The sequence below is a fragment of the Melospiza georgiana genome, chromosome Z (assembly GCF_028018845.1).
Source record: "Melospiza georgiana isolate bMelGeo1 chromosome Z, bMelGeo1.pri, whole genome shotgun sequence".
NCBI classification, from domain to species: domain Eukaryota; kingdom Metazoa; phylum Chordata; class Aves; order Passeriformes; family Passerellidae; genus Melospiza; species Melospiza georgiana.
In genome coordinates this window covers 9,458,308-9,477,842 of record NC_080465.1, presented here as the reverse complement: position 1 = coordinate 9,477,842, position 19,535 = coordinate 9,458,308, and the positions used below count along the sequence as shown (strand labels likewise).

The 19,535-nt window shown below is 40.8% G+C and overlaps 1 protein-coding gene across 1 annotated transcript in view; it reads left to right on the top strand.

Moving 5' to 3' along the window:
• The first annotated feature begins 16,428 nt into the window (after window positions 1-16,428).
• The window catches only part of DTWD2 (DTW domain containing 2), a 65,684-nt gene continuing 62,577 nt past the window's right edge, over window positions 16,429-19,535 (top strand). The window contains exon 1 of the mRNA XM_058043922.1: window positions 16,429-16,574. Coding sequence (XP_057899905.1) covers window positions 16,429-16,574 — 146 coding nt within the window. The remainder of the gene's footprint in view (window positions 16,575-19,535) is intronic.

The window sequence follows — 19,535 nt, the reverse complement described above, 5'->3', positions numbered from 1 at the left end:
TATTTCTCTTTTATAAACTGTGATTTTCATGTTGAGCATAATAACAAATACTATTTTTTTTTTGTTTACTCTGAAATGTCAAATTATATGTAAATAAATATGTAGACTCCGTATTCACATAATGAATCGTCATACTGCCAGTCTATTCCAATAAAGAATATTTTATAAATTTGGAACACTCTGGGGTATTTCAGATGGCATATGGTTTCCATATCAAACTTTAAAGGGTGACACTCTGTATATGTGTCCCTAAGAAACTTACCTGAGGTATAATGCAATCACTTTACTTTTCCTTTCATGTTTATATCAAGAGCTTGGATGTGTATGTTTCCAAATTCACTATCAGCATACCTCCACAAATCTACTGCACATAGACATTCATATTTAGGCCTTTAAAATGGCTTGAGACACTCAAGGACTAGCCTGGGGGGGGGGGGGGGGGAAGTGATTTTATGCTATTATTTCATCCTGTTACCTCTTTAAGGTTGTTAATGGCTAAGTTTTGATCTCTTAGGATTGAGCTTTTGATAGAAGACTGGTTTTTCCTTATATCTGTACACAGACTTAAGCAGATGGCCATTTAAGTATTGGGAAAGAAAACCACAAAACCCATTGTTCTTTCCAGTTGTAGTGGAACTAGCAATTTTATTCTCAAATGCATACACCCCTCCTTATCTCATAGCCATTTTGTAAGGTAGCTCTGTATTTTGTTCTTTGCCTGCAGTTTTCATGGTATGCCACTCAAAAATTGTTTCTTTTTCTGATTGCTACATTTCATTAACATAGTTCAGATTCATTTGTACAAATGCAGGGTTTCTGAACTGTCAGGCATACTTGCATTTACAAGATTAATATTACCTTCTTTACACTGTTTTTATTCCACATATAGGGAAGAGAAAGGAAGAGCAACCAAATGAAAGAGTGTTCATCTGTGTGTTAATGCATATTCCTTCCAACTTTAAATGGCATATTCATAATGCTGCAGAAACATAAAATTTAACAATGGTGCTGAGACAAATGAAATTTTGCAGCCTGATGGTATATTCTCTGTTGACTGTTACATGCAGAGTATAAAATGGTATTCCAGTGACTGAGTGGAAGAAACCACACACCTAACAAGGCTTGACAAAAGCTATTAAAATTGCTATATTTCTCATCATTTGAACACCTGTATGTCATCTATTTTTCTTTACAGGGCAATAGAGTGTTTGTGTTTTTATAGGAGAGAATGGTCTTGAAACATCTTCCATTTTATAAACAAAAAATCATAAGATCTTTTAACATAGTTGTGGACAGGAAATAAAATTTACACATGCGCATTTTAAAACATATTAAAGGGTGGTGGTTGTTTGTTAGTACCAGACTTCATCTGTTTTGCAACTAAAGAGAAAAATTTTTTACCAGATTAAAAAAAAAGCACACTCAATTTCCTTGTTTAAAGATTGTTAAGAGTGTAGAGTGTCTCTGTGTTTTATGAACACTGTGACTTTCCTGAAACAGCGTGTAGGTTTGTGGTGTACACTGTTTAATCTGCCCAAGAGCGATATTGCTTTCTCGTGACTCTTCTTCCACCACATATTGTACACTCCACCTCAATGGACTGATTTTATTTACTGCTGAGTCAATATTTACCACTTCGCTACTGCCTGCCTGTTTTAATCCCTGTCTGAGCAAATGAATGGTACCAGGAGCTTTATAAAGCTTTAGGCCTTAATCCTGTCACATTCATCAAGTTTCTAGTGGAAGTTAAGGATGCTCAACACCCCAAAGTACTAGAATGCCTTGGTTATTATTGCTTATTACTTGTATTGTAATAGCCCTGGAGGACTTGGCTAAGCAATGTGGAAATACTGTGAGGCCGGACATACATAAAACCTGGAAGGTGCTTTTTTTTCCACAGTGTTCTTCTAACCCCATGGAACAAGTAGTAGGATTTTTTTCCCCTGCATGTGTGAAGAGAAGAGATCCAGTTGTACCAGAAGTATACATCTGAAAAGGAATTAAACATAAGAGGAAAATGTGACAGAAAGGCCACAACAACAGCCATCAAGAAGCTGGTGTCCTCTGCTTTGATTTGCTGAATAATTTTGTAAATAGAGACTCCAGACTGGCCTGTTTCAGTCTTTCTTCTGGAAACCGGTATATGGATTCATAAGCAGTTTGTCCTGACAAGTTTTCAGCAGTGATCTAAAACCACAAAATCTGCTTGAACCATACAGGTATTAAAATACCAATAGGGCAAATGAAAAACATCTGTGCAAAGCTTTCTTCTGTAAATACAAGTGGCTCACATGTAAAAATTTTATGGAGTAGACTGTCAGCTATGTTGTAAAGACACTGTCCTTAAACACATTTTGGAAGAAGAGAAATACATTTATCTTCTGCAATTCCAGTGTCGTCTTCTGTATGTTAACTGCAGAATTTCCATTGCAAGGACTGCTGTGATTCAGTAGTACTGCTAAGTAAACAGTGGTGCTCTAATTAATCTAATGTCTACAAGGAATTGTTGCATGTACTTGGTATCAAGTATTTTATCTCTGTTTTTTCTGGAGGACTTCACTAAGAAAAGAGGTAGCAAATACAGTCACATGATAAAATAGAGGCATGGTATGTATTCTGGTTTGCATTCGCAGCTTACTCTTCTTTCTAATAAAAATAGAAAGCTCCAGTCTTGCCCCAGTAAGAGGGAAAAATAAAATTTATAGCAATGCTTTATAGTCTATAATTAGATCCTGTGTTTAAATATACTACTCCAGAGGAAAATAATTAAACAGATAACTAAATAACCAGCACCTGAAAGCCTAAAACTGGCAGTTAAATCTAGGAAATTGTTTCCTGCTCTTGAGGTCCATGTAAACATTGACCAGTCCTGTTAACCTCATTGCAAGTCTATGTGTGCAAATGTGTACATCCATCTTTGTGGTTTTTTGTGTAAGAGAAAGAGACCATGAATCCACCAATGCATGCTATTTGGCATATTTTCAGCATGCATAGCAATCAGCAATGATTACTTGAAATATTAAGAGATATGAATGTTTAATTATGTCATTGCTAGATGATTCAATCAATAACACGTGGACCTTTGGGTTACAAGATTTTCATCATTCTAAGAATTCCCAGTGCTTTCATATTACCTAAGAAATACTATCTGATATAAAATGGATTTTTTTCCCAAGATGCAGCATTACAGTTTTTGCATTAACACCAAGTGACTACTTGACAAATCAATATTTAATTATTTTAATGTGCTATATAATAAGCAACAGAAAATACAAAATAAAATATGAAAACTGTTAAAATCAAAAATTTGGATTTTACCATAGATAAAATTTACTTTGACAAAGGTAATTTTCCATTGAATGATTGTTGTGCATCTAAATAAAAATAACTGGTCTCAGGAAAGTACCAGTGAGTATTATGTCTTGGTTTCTGTACTGCTTGTGCAATTTTAAAACTGTCATCTTCAATAACTTACAAAACTGTAAGGAAAAGCAGGGCTCAAACCAAAAGCATTACAACTCTCAATAACATTTTAACAAAGGATATAAGCATTTATTGGGAAAAAAACCCCCAACAAATTAATTGTTCACGTTTCATAATCTGTGACTTCCATGTTAATTCTAAACTTGGTTTAGTTCTGAAATTTAATTTATGGGCCTCCAACTCCGATGCTTTTTTAAGAAGCTATATATCAGCATTCTTTTTTAAGAAGCTATATTTCACAAGGACCATAAAAACATTTTAAATTTGGGAAATGGTAATTGTTATAAGGCCATAATATTATACTAAATAAAATACTTGAATTTGAAGAAATTTAAAATTTCATAAAATAAGGAAAAATAGTAGATTTGCTGCACAATTTTATATACTGGTCCAACAACAGAAAGGAGAATGAAAAGTCCAATGTAATTCATTAGGTATATTTATCAGCTGTCAGTTTTATCACGTTTGGGGAAGTCTAATAAGAAAAATATCTACAAATTGCTTCATTCTTCCTAAAACAAGTTATCTAATTTTGGCAAAATGTGCATTTTATTCACTGATTACAAGAACTGGGAGATGGATCTGGAAATTTTCTAAACCCTTTTATAGATTCTACATATACAAAAAGTAAAAACATAATAATCTTTTATGTAAATTGGAAAAATTATGTATGATTTGGTGTGTGACATTGATGGATTCAGAAGTACATAAATATTGGTGGAAGACTTTACCCCTCAATATATCTGGGCACTTGCCTGTTTTGAGAAGCTCGCTAGTGCCCTCTGAAGATGTTATTTGGTTGCCTGTTTATTGCAAATATTTGGCCAAAGCCCCCCTAAGAACCTCTCCCAAGAGAGAGCAGACAGGACTAAATTAACTGAGCAGAGATGAAAGGGTGTCCCTTCTCATTCACTACCACTGTCAAGTGAAATATCTGAGCCCTTGGCCTAAGATGCTTTGGATGCTAAATTTATTCACATTTATTCCCTTATTAGGATCTAAGTTTTTCAAACCTACCTTCTAGTGGTTTTTTGATAGGTGCAACTGGAGCACCAGGCAGCTGCATAACCTGCCTGTCATGTCTGTTCAGGCTCACATGCAGCTCCCATTGTTGCTTCTTTCAATCTCGTTACAAATGTGCTATGGGCACCGGACCAATCTGGTGGTCTGTAGACTGATACACACCAGATTATTTCACAATTAGCTGTTCTCCATTAAAAGATGCCCTTTAACAATTCTCTACCTTTACATAAAGGAGTGCAATGCACATGCTGAGCACCTGAAAGTTGTGTAAATACATTTCCCCAGTAATGTCATTGCTCATTCATACACTTTTCTGACTTTGCAGGGCATGCATCACACAACAAATTCTCTATTGTGCCATAGTAAACAAGCTGTGTGCAAATCAAGGTAATCTGAGGATAAACCTTTACAAGCTACCTATGAATTCATCACCTTTGTTGATATCAGCACACCTTTTTCACATAGAGGCTGTTTTCATAATTTTGCAACTGAGAAGGACACACAAAATTGGCACACACTGCTACTTTTTGTCTGCTTCATAATTTTGGGTGGCAGCACCATAATAAAGACCTCTGCTGCACACGATCACACAGATACACAAGAGAAAAATCAGTGTCAGATGTGGCTCAAGCTACAGAAAATTCTGAAATATGCACCTTTGTGTAATGTGATGCAGCTAAACTCCATATTAATTGCAGTATTTGTGTTGTTTGGCTGTTAAGTGGCTTTTCTTTTAGCATTGAATAGACACATCCTGCTGCTTTTGTCATTTTGTTTTCTCTTTCCATGAGGATGTCACCTTAGCTGAACCTGCATGAGATAAATTCCTTCCAGCCCATTTCCCACTCTTCACTGAAGTGAATGCTGATTTTTTTTACTGTTCTCAGTAGGAAGTCCATTGAGCCATCTTCTCATATTATCTCACAGAAGTTCTTATTTAGTCTGTGGGCTGCACTGTTGCAACATGGAACTTTAAATTCCTCTGTGCTTCAGATCATACATCAATACTGCCTTCTCATCCTGGTTTGTTAAAAATACTGTTCAGCAATATTCAAGAAAATTGATAGATCCTATGAGTCTCCTTTTTCCTTGGATCCAGCTTGTTAAAAACCTTGTGGCTTTTCCCCACAATTTTGCAGCATTTTAAGTTTCCAGCCTTCTAACTCACAGAGGCACAGAAAAGTTAGGGTTGTAATGGACCTTCAGAGATCATCTAGTCCAACCGCCACAAATTAAATTACTTTTCATTCTACAAGCCAAAGAATCATCAGGTTGGAAAAGAACTTTGAGATCATCAAGTCCAACCCATGACCTATCAGGTCTTGGTCTTGGAAAGAAAATGATGCTAGCAGATACTTTGGGATTCACTGCTCCCACTGATATCAAAGCTGGCTCTGATTGTCCAGAGAATAGGCTCATTCCTGAAGTGTCTGTCCAACACCATGACTGACCATGCTCTTGTCTTAGCAGGCAATGCTATAAAATTCAAACACATGTCCAGGGTGAACTACCTTATAATAGTGGCATATTCCCTCTCTCCTTTGTCCTTAGGATATTTTTAATGATTTTGCTGGGCTGGCATCTACAGCACTGTATAATACACCCTCCTTTTCTCTTCCCCATCCCTCCAATGCAGCCTCATGGCTAAAATCATCTACACTAAAATCACTACTACATTTGATTTCCACATAGGCACAGCTCTATTTAGCCATCATGCCATTTAGCCCCTGCACAACTCTCTGTCCTTAGTAGGACAGTGTCAGGGAGAAATCAATCCATCATTCTTTCAGGAAAATCCCTGTTGTGACTTGTTGCAAAGTGAGAGGGGTTTTGTAGACTGGCTGAAGTAACATTAAAGTTGCAGATGAAAGATAATATATGCCATGTCCTTGCCCGAGGAAGTACATTGCAGGGACATAATATCAACATTACATCAAGGTTTCTACTGACATAATTATATTAGGCATTGATCTTGCCTACTACATTACGTATCAAGCAGATGGTGAAGTAATAGAAATATATTGACACTACCACAACAATTTACAAGACAACAATTTACAATGTGCAAGACCACTCATGGAATTACACATTTGAGTTATTTCGCACTGTTCAAAACTTTTGTTAGAATGTTAAATTTCTTGGGGGAAAAAGAATCAGTCCAATCTAAGGAAAAGAATTTGATCAGGTTCTGGCAAAGCATTAAAATCAGGGTATTTAAGAAGGAAACAGTCTGCTCAGTAAAATAATAAGATTCCTAAAATTAATAAGGCTGTTTTTATTTCCTCTGATTTGCTAGCTACTGGAAGAGAGAGTAGGTTTTGCCTGACAGTATTTTCTATTATGTAAAACATTTCTTTGTAGGGTATACAAACCCATGAACTTTGATTTTAACTTCTTTAAATGTCTGATACCATTAAAGATATTGCTCGCATTATGAAGGGTTAGCAAATATATGCCAGAGGAAGCACAATGATCAGAACCAAAGCAAAAACAGAGTGCCACAACCCAAGATGCAGAAGTAACTAAGGGGGATATTAATATATTATGCACCATTGCTAACATTTTTCTAAAAATTATCCTGGTTGTTTATGTGCATCCATTTAACAACTCAGGCTTAGCCATTAGAATAAGTATAAACTACCAATATGGCTCAGAGAGATGCAGTATGTCATGGAGTGTAAGCCAGGGACAAGAAACAGTACCTAATAGCACCAGATGTGGGACATCTACACTGTTAGATGCAAAGCAAGAGAACTGATCTGCCCCCTGTGAGTTGGAAGCATCCAAGAAAGCTCCTGTCCAGTACCAGGAAGCACCCTGAATCAATCTACTTACTGCACCCCTGCTAGCACAGAGGCAAAAATTATCTCCTGTGCTGTATACTTTGGTGTCTAAGGCTAAATTTTGTTCAAAGTTCTTTCTTCTGGAAATATGTGTCTCATGAATGAAACTTTCTTTCCATGTCATATACTATTGTCATCTCGCTTACTACACAGGATGAACTTCTGTTTGCATAATTGCCCCTCTCACCGTTTACTGTGATATGTATCTAACTACAACCTAGTCCTAGAGTAGCATGGCAGATATTCAGATACACTCTTTAATACTAGTCAAGTGTTGGATCTATAAATTCAGGACAATAGGGCTGCATGAATGCTGCTTTGGAATAAGACAGCTTTTCTGACTTACTGTATGTTTTCACATCTTTCAATAATTTTCTTACGCAGTATGGAGAGGAAACTTGAAATGCTCACATTTTATGGAATAATTTTGTTACTTTCTTGTTCTTCACAAGAAGACTCAACCAAATCTCCTGTGCTATTGCTGTCACCTGAGGCTTTTACTGTATTTGCTGTAGTCTTGTCTGGAAGGCTGTATTTGCAGAACCAGAAAAAACAAATCCTATGGAATATATTATGCATCCAGTCTGTAAAACTGGCCAACCTAAGAAATGGCATGATATTGCTAAATTCATGGACATGAGTAAAATTGTCCTGACATTTCCTCTTTGTGTTGTCATATTTTCCAAATGACCAAAACATCTTGGATTCAATGAGAGAGATACTTCTGTTTTTTAGAGGTGCATTCTTTGTATCAATAAATAATCTCTGTTAGTTGCATATGCCCTTCTGATAGAAGAAAAAGAGCACAAACTGAATGTTACATTGCAAGACAGGTACAGTTTAGACTTCTTTCATACACCTTTAAGGCTTTTTACTTGACTATTCATTAAGTGCAGAAGTAATTCAGCTACACTTACTGTGGGAGTTAAAGAACAGGCAACAGTTTCCAGACAAGTGGACCCTGTCTCCTTTGACCACCTAGGGTAGGCCATACCATTACTGACAACAGAGCAGAAAGACTAAAAATTACTCTAATGATGGCATTTCACCAGCTTTCAGACCAGAAATCTAAGAAACTTCACACTCAGGTAATTATTTTCTTATGGCTTCAAAATTACTTGCTGAATGCAAAGCTTTTAAATTGAGTGGAAAAAGGGGTTGGTTTTGACATCTCAAAATGCCCTGTAAAGGTACAGCTGATTGGAACATTGACTTCTAGAGGACTTCAATAAAAACTCAATGATTTCTGTCAGTACTCTGAAAACTGCCCCCTTTTCTCTCCCTGTAACAAGCCACATCTACATCAGCAGTACAAACAAATAAAAGTTAATTCTCTGCTGACATGCTTGTCAGCTTCCAAGAGACACGCAACATACAGGAGTTTCCACTTGGTAGTCCTTGAAACAGAAGCTTTATGGTTTACCTCTAAAGGTATAAAGCTTTGGAGGACATACTAACCCTTGCCTGTAATATTTTACTACTTCAAGGGACAGCTCTCATCTACCTATTTTAATCTCAATCACTGAAGTTTACCTGTTTTATTTTACATCTGCTCTTTGTATTTTCAACTGCATTTTACAGTTACAAAATGGCATACACAGCACATCAAGATTATACAACCAACTGCACTTGTCTCTATACAGTGCATAGTTTTGATTTTTGAATCTGACTTTAGTTAAGAATTTTGAAATAAGCATGAAGGTCTCAGTAACCTCTTACTGTAATGTGCTCCAAGTCATCAGAGTTACAATCACAGGCTACAACTACAGGCTTAGTGATTGGAATTACCTGCTATTAGTTATGTGTCAGGAGTGAAGCCATTAGAAGTGACCAAACTTTCAAATCAGTGATGAAATGACTGGGTTTGAAGAATGTGTTTACACCTTACAAATGTTTGGTGAAAGAAGCAAATGAATGTAAGTGATCTGTCACATAATATATTTCACTTACCTCAGATGTTCAGTCTAAGCTGTTTCAAAAAGAAGATGACACTTACATGTGACCTCATAGAATAACTTTATGAAGTTCCATGTGACTTTCTTGCGCAACACGAGAGATCTACTTGCAACAGACAAAATCAAAAGGAACTGAGAAGGCAGTTAGCTTTCACAAGCATAAAAACAATCAGACTCATGAACTGAATTAGGCAACCAAACTATAATTCAGTGTATTTTTCCAGACTATGATCTCTTCTCATCTTTTGCAACCTACCCATAACAGTGAAACAAAGAATTGAGTACACAGAGATTTTCCAGATCAGCGAAGCCTTGTGCATGCTGTGCTGGCAGGGAGCAGGTCTAAGCAGCAGCCTGGCAGGTTGTTTCACAGCACATCGTGGCACAGACGAGATGAACGCTGTAGCAGCAGAGCAACAGGAAAGGAAGAGTGGCAGCTCACAAAAGGAAGGGTGACAGAAAAAAACACTAGTGAAGCTGCCATGAAGAGTTATTTTTAGCTGGCAATACTTGCATATATTGCCATATGCTCTTTGAGTATATCATGACTACTCATCACAGGGCTGGCCCACACCAAGACAGCAACTGGTGACCAAGGCCAACCTCTGCAGGCAGCACTACATGTCCAGAAAAACAGCATTTACATTTTTACTGGTCTTTCACTTTTTCATGGTCATTAGAAATCAGAATGCAAAGTAGGACATTTTTCTCCTCCTCATTCTTCCCATCAGCATACTAATGCCAGCATGAATGCCTGGCTGGGTAAACCCAGCTGGTCTACCTGAGAGGAAATAGAGAAAGAAACATGCAGGGTGGCTGTATTGGCACATCTGTGGGGACTCATATTAGCACCAGGCAAGATGGAGAGTGGAGGAAGGTGGGAAAGATCATGACCTTCACCAGCTCTGATAATTTATGTGCACTTTCAAATTATTTTTTGCATTTAGAAATATGCTGCAGTTTTTAAAGTTTGCAGGCTTGAACAACGTGCTCATTTGAGCTTGATGGAAATTGGCTGGAGGCAGCCTGCAGCAGCATCGTCTAACACCTGCTACCCTGCCAGCACTCACCAGTTTCCGAGCTGGAACAAGCCAACATTGTTTCATGAGAATCCAATATGTCTGTGTTTGTTTACAGTTCTCATTAGGAGAAGGAATTGTTAATCCACCACTAAAAGTGACTACTTGATCAGGAACAAATACTTACAGAGCTATTAGCACCTGCCCACCAAATGTAGAATGCTGAGCTCCTACAGGTAGACTGCAAACAGCCACACAAGCTCTGCAGGTTTTATTAAGTTCATTTGGAAGGGGCCATCTTCTTTCCAATTGGAAACATTTTATCATAACCAATGCAACCAAAATATTCAAAAGCTGCCTTTCAATAATGTCTGCTGGCCTAATTGTTTCTATGCCAGAGGCTGGGGCTCTGCTAGTATATCTGTGTGAGGTAAACACTGTAAAATGTATTTGCAAGTGATGAATTGTAACTGCAAAAGTGCACAGCTGCAGACCAGCCTTTAGCTTCCTTAGGGTTTCTCTCTTCGAAGTGAGGCTAACATAAGACACTGAGGCTAACCGGGGTGAGACTTCAAACGCAAAGCTCCAGTCTGTACTGATATTTGTCCTACCCAGTACTTCCCATATTTGTGGAAGAAAAATATTACTGTGTAAGTACCTTTATGTAACTTCACTTGATTTCCAATGCAGATTCACTAAAAAGTTTCACTACTTTAAGACCAAGTAAAGAAATAAGGTTCTACTCATAGTATCAGTGTCTTCATTATTATTTTTTTCAAAATGGCTGGCAATTATCCTCAAGGGAGAATGAGAAAGAACACTTCCTGGTATTAACAGTATGTGAAAACATGTAAACCAGTGGTTTTGAAATGCAGTAGTTACCTTGCAAAGTCACGCCCTTATTATTTAACTGTAACTCATCTGTGTAGTACGCCAAAAATAAAAGTGTATGTACAGGAGATGGCATGAGACAGCTGGGATGGAATGTTATTTTAAGCTATTTCCTCACACAAATATAGTTCCTAACTGCATGTTCTTACAGAGTATCTGCAAGGTGTGAGGAAAGTTTCAATGGACAAACATTATTATCCCCAAAATCCTGTCTCTCTGGGAAGTAAACAAGGCTATGGAAAATATTCTTTTTTTGGCAAATATGTAGAAGAGAGGTGCTAAAGAACAAGCCCTGCAGAAGGCTTTTCATCAGGCAGAATAAAGGCATAATCACTGCTGCAAAGCATTTTGGACATGATTGCACAAATGTTAGTTCTTGGGTCTACAGAAAAAAAAAATACAAAGGAAAAATAAGCAGCAAACTGGATGTTTCTATTGCTGTTGCTGTTTCTCCACTTTATGTAAAGGACATTTCCAAGCCTCCAGTAGTAACAAAAATAGCTGAAATGAATTCTCCATTTCTCAAGTCACTTGCTGTCAGTATTTACAAAGCAGTGACTTATCATAAATGACAGACAAATCCAAAGCCTTTAAACATAATGAGTAATGTCTGAAGCCCACGGGTTAAAAGCGGAGATAACGATATACACTATACATAAATGTTACACAGGTCTGACCATGTAATCAGTTTTTTAATACTGGATGGTTAAATCTTTGTCATTGTTTTTTTGTTTCTTTTGTTCTGGTTTCTTTCTTTCTTTCTTTTTTTTTTTTCATTTTTGGTGTGTATTCTGTTTTGTTTGTTTCTTTGTTTTGTTTTAGTTTCTATTTTTTGTTCCCTGGAATGTAATCCTTAGCTGCCCAGGCAAACAAGTAAGATGGGGTGCTTTACTCTCATCATTGTGTTGCAAATCTGTTATAGAACAGAATCTTCTGGAATAGAGACAGGCACAGGCAATTTTTGCCCTTAAGTCTCACAGTATCTCTGTGCATGTGGAAAAATATAGTACCTCCAGCAACAAAGTCCTTGGTGGGAAGTTGGAGACGATTATTCTGGGCAGCTATCTTGTCTCACTAAAACATTCTTTTTCCTTCAAAAAGGCCTGTCTTGGGAAACAAGTGAGCTGACAAATCAGGTCAGTACATGCTTAGGTCAAACAAAAAGCGAGCTCTTCCTCAAAACTCAGCAGTTTCTGGTGCTGAGTTCAGACACCCCCACACTTCTCCTGCACTGAGCTCCATTTCCACCCTGAGTGGTATTTACCATTACTCTGGAACCTCCTTATCTAGTACAGTCTTCCATATCACACATGGGCTTCTGTTTGCACATGTTGCCAGCTTAGAAGGTGCTTTGTTGATACCATTCTCCTGTACAAACACCAAGATGTTTGTCTGTCTTCTGTTGTGAGGCAATGAGGCAGAACTGCACAACAAACAAAAGCCCTCTTCTTCACAGCGGCCTTCGTGTGAGCATCTCCCAGTTCACCTGTCTCAAACTTGTTCCCCTTGGCCCACATTTCTCAGTGCCAGCCAGTTCTGCAGGCACATTTGTGGTGCCCCGAGGCAGCAGTTTAGCTCAGCACGGCTTCCAAGCTCCCAGCTCCTGCTGCAGTGGCGCAGACTGTGCCTCTTGCTGACACCAGGGGTGTGCAGTGAGACAGCTCAGGCTTGAACGCTGGGTCCATCACCTGAATGCATGGACAAGGATGGGCATGGACAGGAAACATGAACCACAGCTGCCCGAATTCAACAGCTGTCAGCTGCCATGAAGGAACACTCTGTACGAGGATACAGATTTTACAAAGAAAACAAAAGAAAAAAATATGATGTATCCAGCAGGATTTCAGATTACTTACACTGGTATTTGAAACTCTGGGTCAAAACAGCCAGTAGAAACAGGGGGCTTGGAATTAAACTGGCTAAAGCTCCCTGGAAACTACACCTGCCATTTGAATATGCTTCTTTGAGCACTGCAATCCTGACAGCTTTTTCTATCTCTTAAAATAAATGTATATTAAATTTGAACTTCTTGGTGAGGAAGGGACTTTTGGTGACTTGTAGCAGCAGGAAATGTAACTTGTTCTTACTCAGTAAGGGCTAACCCTAAAATAAAATAAATACTAAATCCTAGAATAAAAGAGAAATGGTTTATAAAAGATGCAGTAGAGATTGGACATGCAGAAGAATGGTACTTTTCATAAAATTTTATGGACTTTCCACACTACAGTGAGTCACTAAACATGTGACCATTTAATATTCCAAAAATGGAACAGTGCAGTAAATGTATTTAATGCAAGCAAGAAACTCCCAGTCACCTTATCATTTAGGGCTGTGAGTTTACAAATTGTAAACATTTGTCCAAGAAGATGCTGCAAATTCCTCAGGTTTCTAATATGATGGTGGACAAGCTAATTTGCACTCAAGTCTGCACATTGAATACTCAAGCTACTAATGTATTCAAAAGATAGTGTGAAAATAAATACCCTATTAGCCTGCAAAAGATTATTATTACAAGATCTGCCATAAAATATATTTTAATTTTTGTCTTAGACTTCAATATACAGTCATTTTTCCTCTTAAATCCCTCCTTATTCAAACAAGATGTTTTGGCCAAAAAAATAATGCTTCCAATTTTTAAAAATTAGTATTTAGTGTCAAAGTTTTAGTTGTTTGGACTTTAGTGAGAAAAGATGCATTGAAACACACAAATATAGCAAACTGTGGCTTTGTTAAAAAAAAAAAAAAATTGGTCGGGTTCATCTGGCTTTAATCCCTTCTACTGTTGTTGGTAGTCCAGAACAGCAATGTTCTGCTAACGGGAACCCTCTGTCCTCAAGCCTAGCTTTTAGTCATGGTCAGGTTATCCTAACCTGATCTCATGTTTCCATTTTCCTTCCATTTCAACTGACTCACTTTGTTCTCCAGATCTACGCATACAGACAAAAGCATCCTCTGGCTTCTGAACCTCTCGATATTCGCTGCCACGTTCACCCATTTCCTTGGCAACAAAATTGCTTCAGACCAAGTTATTGTTACATTTATTTTAGGCATCTCTATCTGCAGATCTATTTTCCTTTGTGTGGTCTGACCAGAACAGTTTACTTTCTTTTAAGGCTGATTATACTTAGCAGAGCAGATAAAAAAATTCAAGTCTTTGGAGACTTGTGGGAAGCTGTGAAGGCATATCCAGGCTGCTGCTGCTAGCCCTGCATGGGGATCCTTCCCAGTAAGGTGGAACTAGGAAAATTGTCAGTAATACTCCTTGTCCTGTCCACTACAACTGTGATCCTTCTAACAACTTGCCTGAATAAGCTGTTCATAGGTTATAACAATTTACCTCGTGGTAAGGCTTTCAGCTTAACAAAAAAGTTTCAGCCTTCCCCACCACCCACATTAGTCTCCCTCTCCTAAATCAGGTGGGCTATAATACTAGCAATAGATAACTTCATAATTTTGAATTTTCATAGTGGTATTTTCCTTTTTACCTAGATTTTTTTTTTTCTTTCTGTTTGTTTCTGTGGTGTTTTTAAAATTTCTTTGGTGGTTCTTTAAATTTTTTTTTTTTTAATTTACAGTGAGTAAGTATTTAGCCAACATCAGAATCAATGATCTCTGATTTTTTTCAATCTTGTGAGGAAAATTTATTTCAATGGCTACACAAGAAAATTAGTGCTACAAATTTGAGCTACAAATAAAAAAGTATAGTACAAAAATACACCACTTAAAAGCAAAACTATGTTAATATTGTGCGTGAGTATTGCACAATATGAATGAATCTAATAGCAGGAGGCCTGAATTACATCAAATTAGTCTGATGATTGTAAATACGTAAATACAATACAGTTTATTTTGGATACAGAACAGAAAACAGGAAATAATACAACCAGCCCACTCACCAGCAGATGCTAATTTCAGGAGAAGATCTCTTGTGTGGAAATCTACTGGCTGCTATATTTCAGTACATTTCTAATGTAAACTGCAGCATGACCACAGTATACTTACACTGTGTCTTGTGCCGCAGAAACTCCACTGGAGTTGAGCGAGGCCAGGACAGGGTATAAGGGATCTGGGGCACACGAAGTCTTACTCTGCAGCACTTGGAATAAAATATCAATTTAAGTGGTCAGATAATTAGGTAATAACCAGAAGTCTGTGATTTAAAAAAAAAAAAAAAAAAAAAAAGTATTAAAAATTCAGTCTCCCACCCCAGTGTCACTAGTAGCACCAGGAGCTGCTGCCTACGCGGAGCGGGGCGCTGTCAGCTCCGGCCCTGCTGGGCTGTTCGCCGCTCTCTGCCGGCGGTGCCGGTACCGTGCGCTGAGGGCAGGGCCGGGCCGGGGTTCCCCGTGTCCCGTTCTGGGTTCCCGGTTCCCGGCGGGACGGGGCTCACCCGGTCCCGGTGCCCATGCTGTGAGGGCAGGGCCGGGCCGGGGTTCCCCGTGTCCCGCTCTGTGTTCCCGGCGGGACGGGGCTCGCCCGGTGCCGGTGCCCATGCTGTGAGGGCAGGGCCGGGCCGGGGTTCCCCGTGTCCCGCTCTGTGTTCCCGGTTCCCGGCGGGATGGGGCTCGCCCGGTCCCGGTGCCCGTGCTGTGAGGGCAGGGCCGGGCCGGGGTTCCCCGTGTCCCGCTCTGGGTTCCCGGTTCCCGGCGGGACGGGGCTCGCCCGGTGCCGGTGCCCGTGCTGTGAGGGCAGGGCCGGGCCGGGGTTCCCCGTGTCCCGCTCTGGGTTCCCGGTTCCCGGCGGGACGGGGCTCGCCCGGTGCCGGTGCCCGTGCTGTGAGGGCAGGGCCGGGCCGGGGTTCCCCGTGTCCCGCTCTGGGTTCCCGGTTCCCGGCGGGATGGGGCTCACCCGGTCCCGGTGCCCGTGCTGTGAGGGCAGGGCCGGGGCGGGGTTCCCCGTGTCCCGCTCTGGGTTCCCGGTTCCCGCCGGGACGGGGCTCGCGCGCTCCCGGCAGTGCCCGGGAAGGCCACGCGGCTCCGCGCGACCGCCGCGCGCCGACAGCGCCCCCTGCCGGCCGTGCCCCGCTGCGGAGCGCGAGCCGCTCGCATTGGCACCGCCCCGGTGGGCGGGGTTCCGCCGGCTCTTCGCGCGCTCCTATTGGGCGTGGCCCGGGGAAGGGGCGGTGCCGCCGCCTCACGTGAGCGGGGGCCGCGCGCTCTCCTGCCGGATGGCGCCCCCTGGCGGTCGGCGGTCTCCCGGTCTCGCCGCGCCGGCATGGAGGGCAGCGGCAGCGGCGGCGGCGGCGGCGGGGCGGATCCTGGCCCGGCCACGGCCCCGGGCGGGGAGGGCGAGGGCTGCGAAGGGCTGTGGGAGCTGCCGGTGGAGTGCTGCGAGAGGCGGCCCGTGTGCGGGCGCTGCAGGTGACGCGGGCGTGGGGCCGCGGAGGTGCCGCGGGGCCGGTGGGTCCCGCCCCGCTGGCCGTGAGGCGGCGCTGAGGCCCCGGGCGGGCGCGGGTCGGTGGCTCGGCGGGGACTGAGTCCCCCTCAGGGACCCCCGCACGGAGCGGGTCGGTGTGAGCAGGGTCTCTCGCTCGCCCTGTGCGCCCTCCAGCGCCCGTGGCATCGCACAGTCGCGGACGGGTCGGGCTGGGAGGGAGCGCTGGGTCCTCTGGTGCAGACCCCCTGCTCGAGCAGGGCCATCCCAAAGCACACGGCAGAGGATTGCATCCACATGGTGCTTGGGTATCCCCATGACGGAGACTCCACAACCTCTCTGGACAATCTGTTCCAGATACAGTGGAGATGTTCTTCCTCATGTTCAGGTGGAACTTCGTGTGCGTCGGTTTCTGCTTGTTGCCTCTTGTCCTGAGGCCGTCATGTCCTAAAGGCATGTACACACCTCTTGTGAAGCAGTAACATGACATGAATTAACTCTGTTGTCCAAGGAGTCGGTAAATGTGGTGGGGAATACCTAGAGGCTCAACACAGAGATGGTGCTACACCTTTTCTCTGTGTGCTCGCCTTAGAAAAGCAGAGGGTAAGCAATGTGTCCCCTCAATGCCATGCAGCAAGACACATGAGGCTCAGTACATCTGCGCTGTCTTTGGTGCTTTGTCAAAAGAAAATGAAACACTAGCCTTATCGCTAATTTTGAAATCCATTCGAGCATTGGTTAATACAACTTGTGAATTCAGGTGTCTTTTTGAAGCAGACAGTGACTTATGGTCTTCCAGAAATATCTCACAATCTGATTGTATGCTTATGTATGTATGTATGTACTTTTAGTAAAGAAAGAGCAAGTTCCTGAACCGAAATGCTTGTGCATAGCTGCCAGGGAAAAAAGGCTTCTCAGCACCTATACTGATTGATCTGTTCCTGGTCATTGGTGAAACAAGTGGAAAGGCATGTAATTTTGCTGACAGTGTAGTTGCAGTCTCTTTTCAAGTGTCAGAGTTCAGAAGCTTGCTGCTGGAGAGTTTCCTGTATGTAAGTTGTAATAAAACATATGTATCATGCAAGTCATAGTATTTCTAAGTGTTCACTGTTGGAAAAAGTAGTCATAAGCAATAGTTGATGCTCAGAGATGAAAACCAGGCAGGTGAGTGACACTTGCCTTTTGCTGCCCTCTTTTTCTGTTTAGCTCAGAGAACTTCTTGAGCTGGATGTAATATCTAATATCCCCCAGTAAATACAGGGGGTTTGTTGATGTGAATTTCTCCAGTCTCCCATGAACTCATGTCAATTCCACGTATCAGCAACCTCTGGTTAGCAAGGACACACCACAGGCCTACAAACCACAGTGGGGAGGAATTATCTTTTAATTTATTTTGGCTGTGGCTTCCACCTTCCTCCCTTGCACATATTATTCCAGGTAGGAGCAAGCCAGGTAGAGATCTATACCTTGGGTGATGCATTTCTGTTTATATTTGTAAGGATCCTTCCTCATCCTATAGCTGCTTAGTTACCTAGAAACCTTTTGGGAACTCTTTGAGAAGGCCAGAGTTGATTTTGTTAGCTACAGCACTCTGTATTTATTGACTCTTTCAGAGATCTTAAATGGGTCTGAAAAGTAGGGTTCCCTTTTCCTAAATCTATGCCAATTATTTTCATATAAACCATGTGTTTTTGTAAGGTTCTAGTAACCATATTTTTATTTGAAGTTTCTGTTCACATTAGCAGTCTTCTTTGTGGAAGTAGTTTGGTTTTTTTGGTTTTTTTGGGGGGGTTTGTTTTTTTTTTGGTGGTAGTTGCTTACTGCTCAGCATTTCTAGTCCTTACATGCCAAGGAATTGGCTGAATGAGAGTTAACCCACTGTCATCCCTTACTGAGCTTTTTAATGTTGAGTTCTTTTAAAATGCCTGTACAGTACTTCTGTTATTGTTGTTTATTTTATTAGTGTGTTTCACAATATCTACTTCAGGTCCTTAAATTTTGAACAGATTCTCTGATGAGTCACATACAAAAATGATTTCTAGGATGGGTGTCTCTTTTTTTTCATAGTAAATGTGATGCAAAATATTTGTCCAGCTCCTCATTACCATGCAGAATATTGAAACATCATCTTCCTAAAGAGCTGTGGATTAATTACATCTCCTTGTGAGGAGCATGGGAACAATGAGCACAGACACTGACAGAAATGTAGGGGCAGAGAAGCCAAGGAGGATGAAAAGACCACAGAGCTACTTTTTAAGAAAAAAGGATTTTTTTTTTTTTTTTGTGGTGGTATGAATGCAAGACTAATTTGTACATTCAGTGTATTTTTGCAGGGTATCCCCTCCATGCTATTCTTCAGGATTATAGCTAAATTTTGCTTTTCATTGGTCATGACTCTGTGGCATGACTTGGAGTTGAAGTGGGTAATGCTGTAACTTAGGGTGCCCCACGGGAAGCAATATTACCCTTAACAGTATCGTGTTGGCTGGGGCCAGGTATATTTAATTGCCTTCCTCAATTTTCTGAACTCTGGATTTTTGTTATAACGTTCCTCAATGAATGTGATTTAGGTCTGAATTCAGTACAAAAGCATGGAATAGTGGGCTCTCTTTAGCATCATCTGGTGATTTCTCAAGGGAACTGACTTCAGGTTCTGATTTTTTTTTAGAAATGGCAAGACAGCTGAATGACAACTTGCTAACAAGTGCTCAGTCAGTCAAGATGTGGAATAGAAATGTGGGAGTAAGGTAGATAAGTTTTCATTTTGGATAATGTGAATGTCACTTGAGTGTCCTGAAGGGACAGGGTGTTTCTAAGTGTTATATGTTGGAGACTTTCTATTGCCTGTGGTGGTGGTGGGGAAAATATTAGCATTTGCAATAGCTTATGGGGGAGAATTTGAATGGAATAATGTAATACAATTTTACATTTTGAAGGTGTTGTGTGTG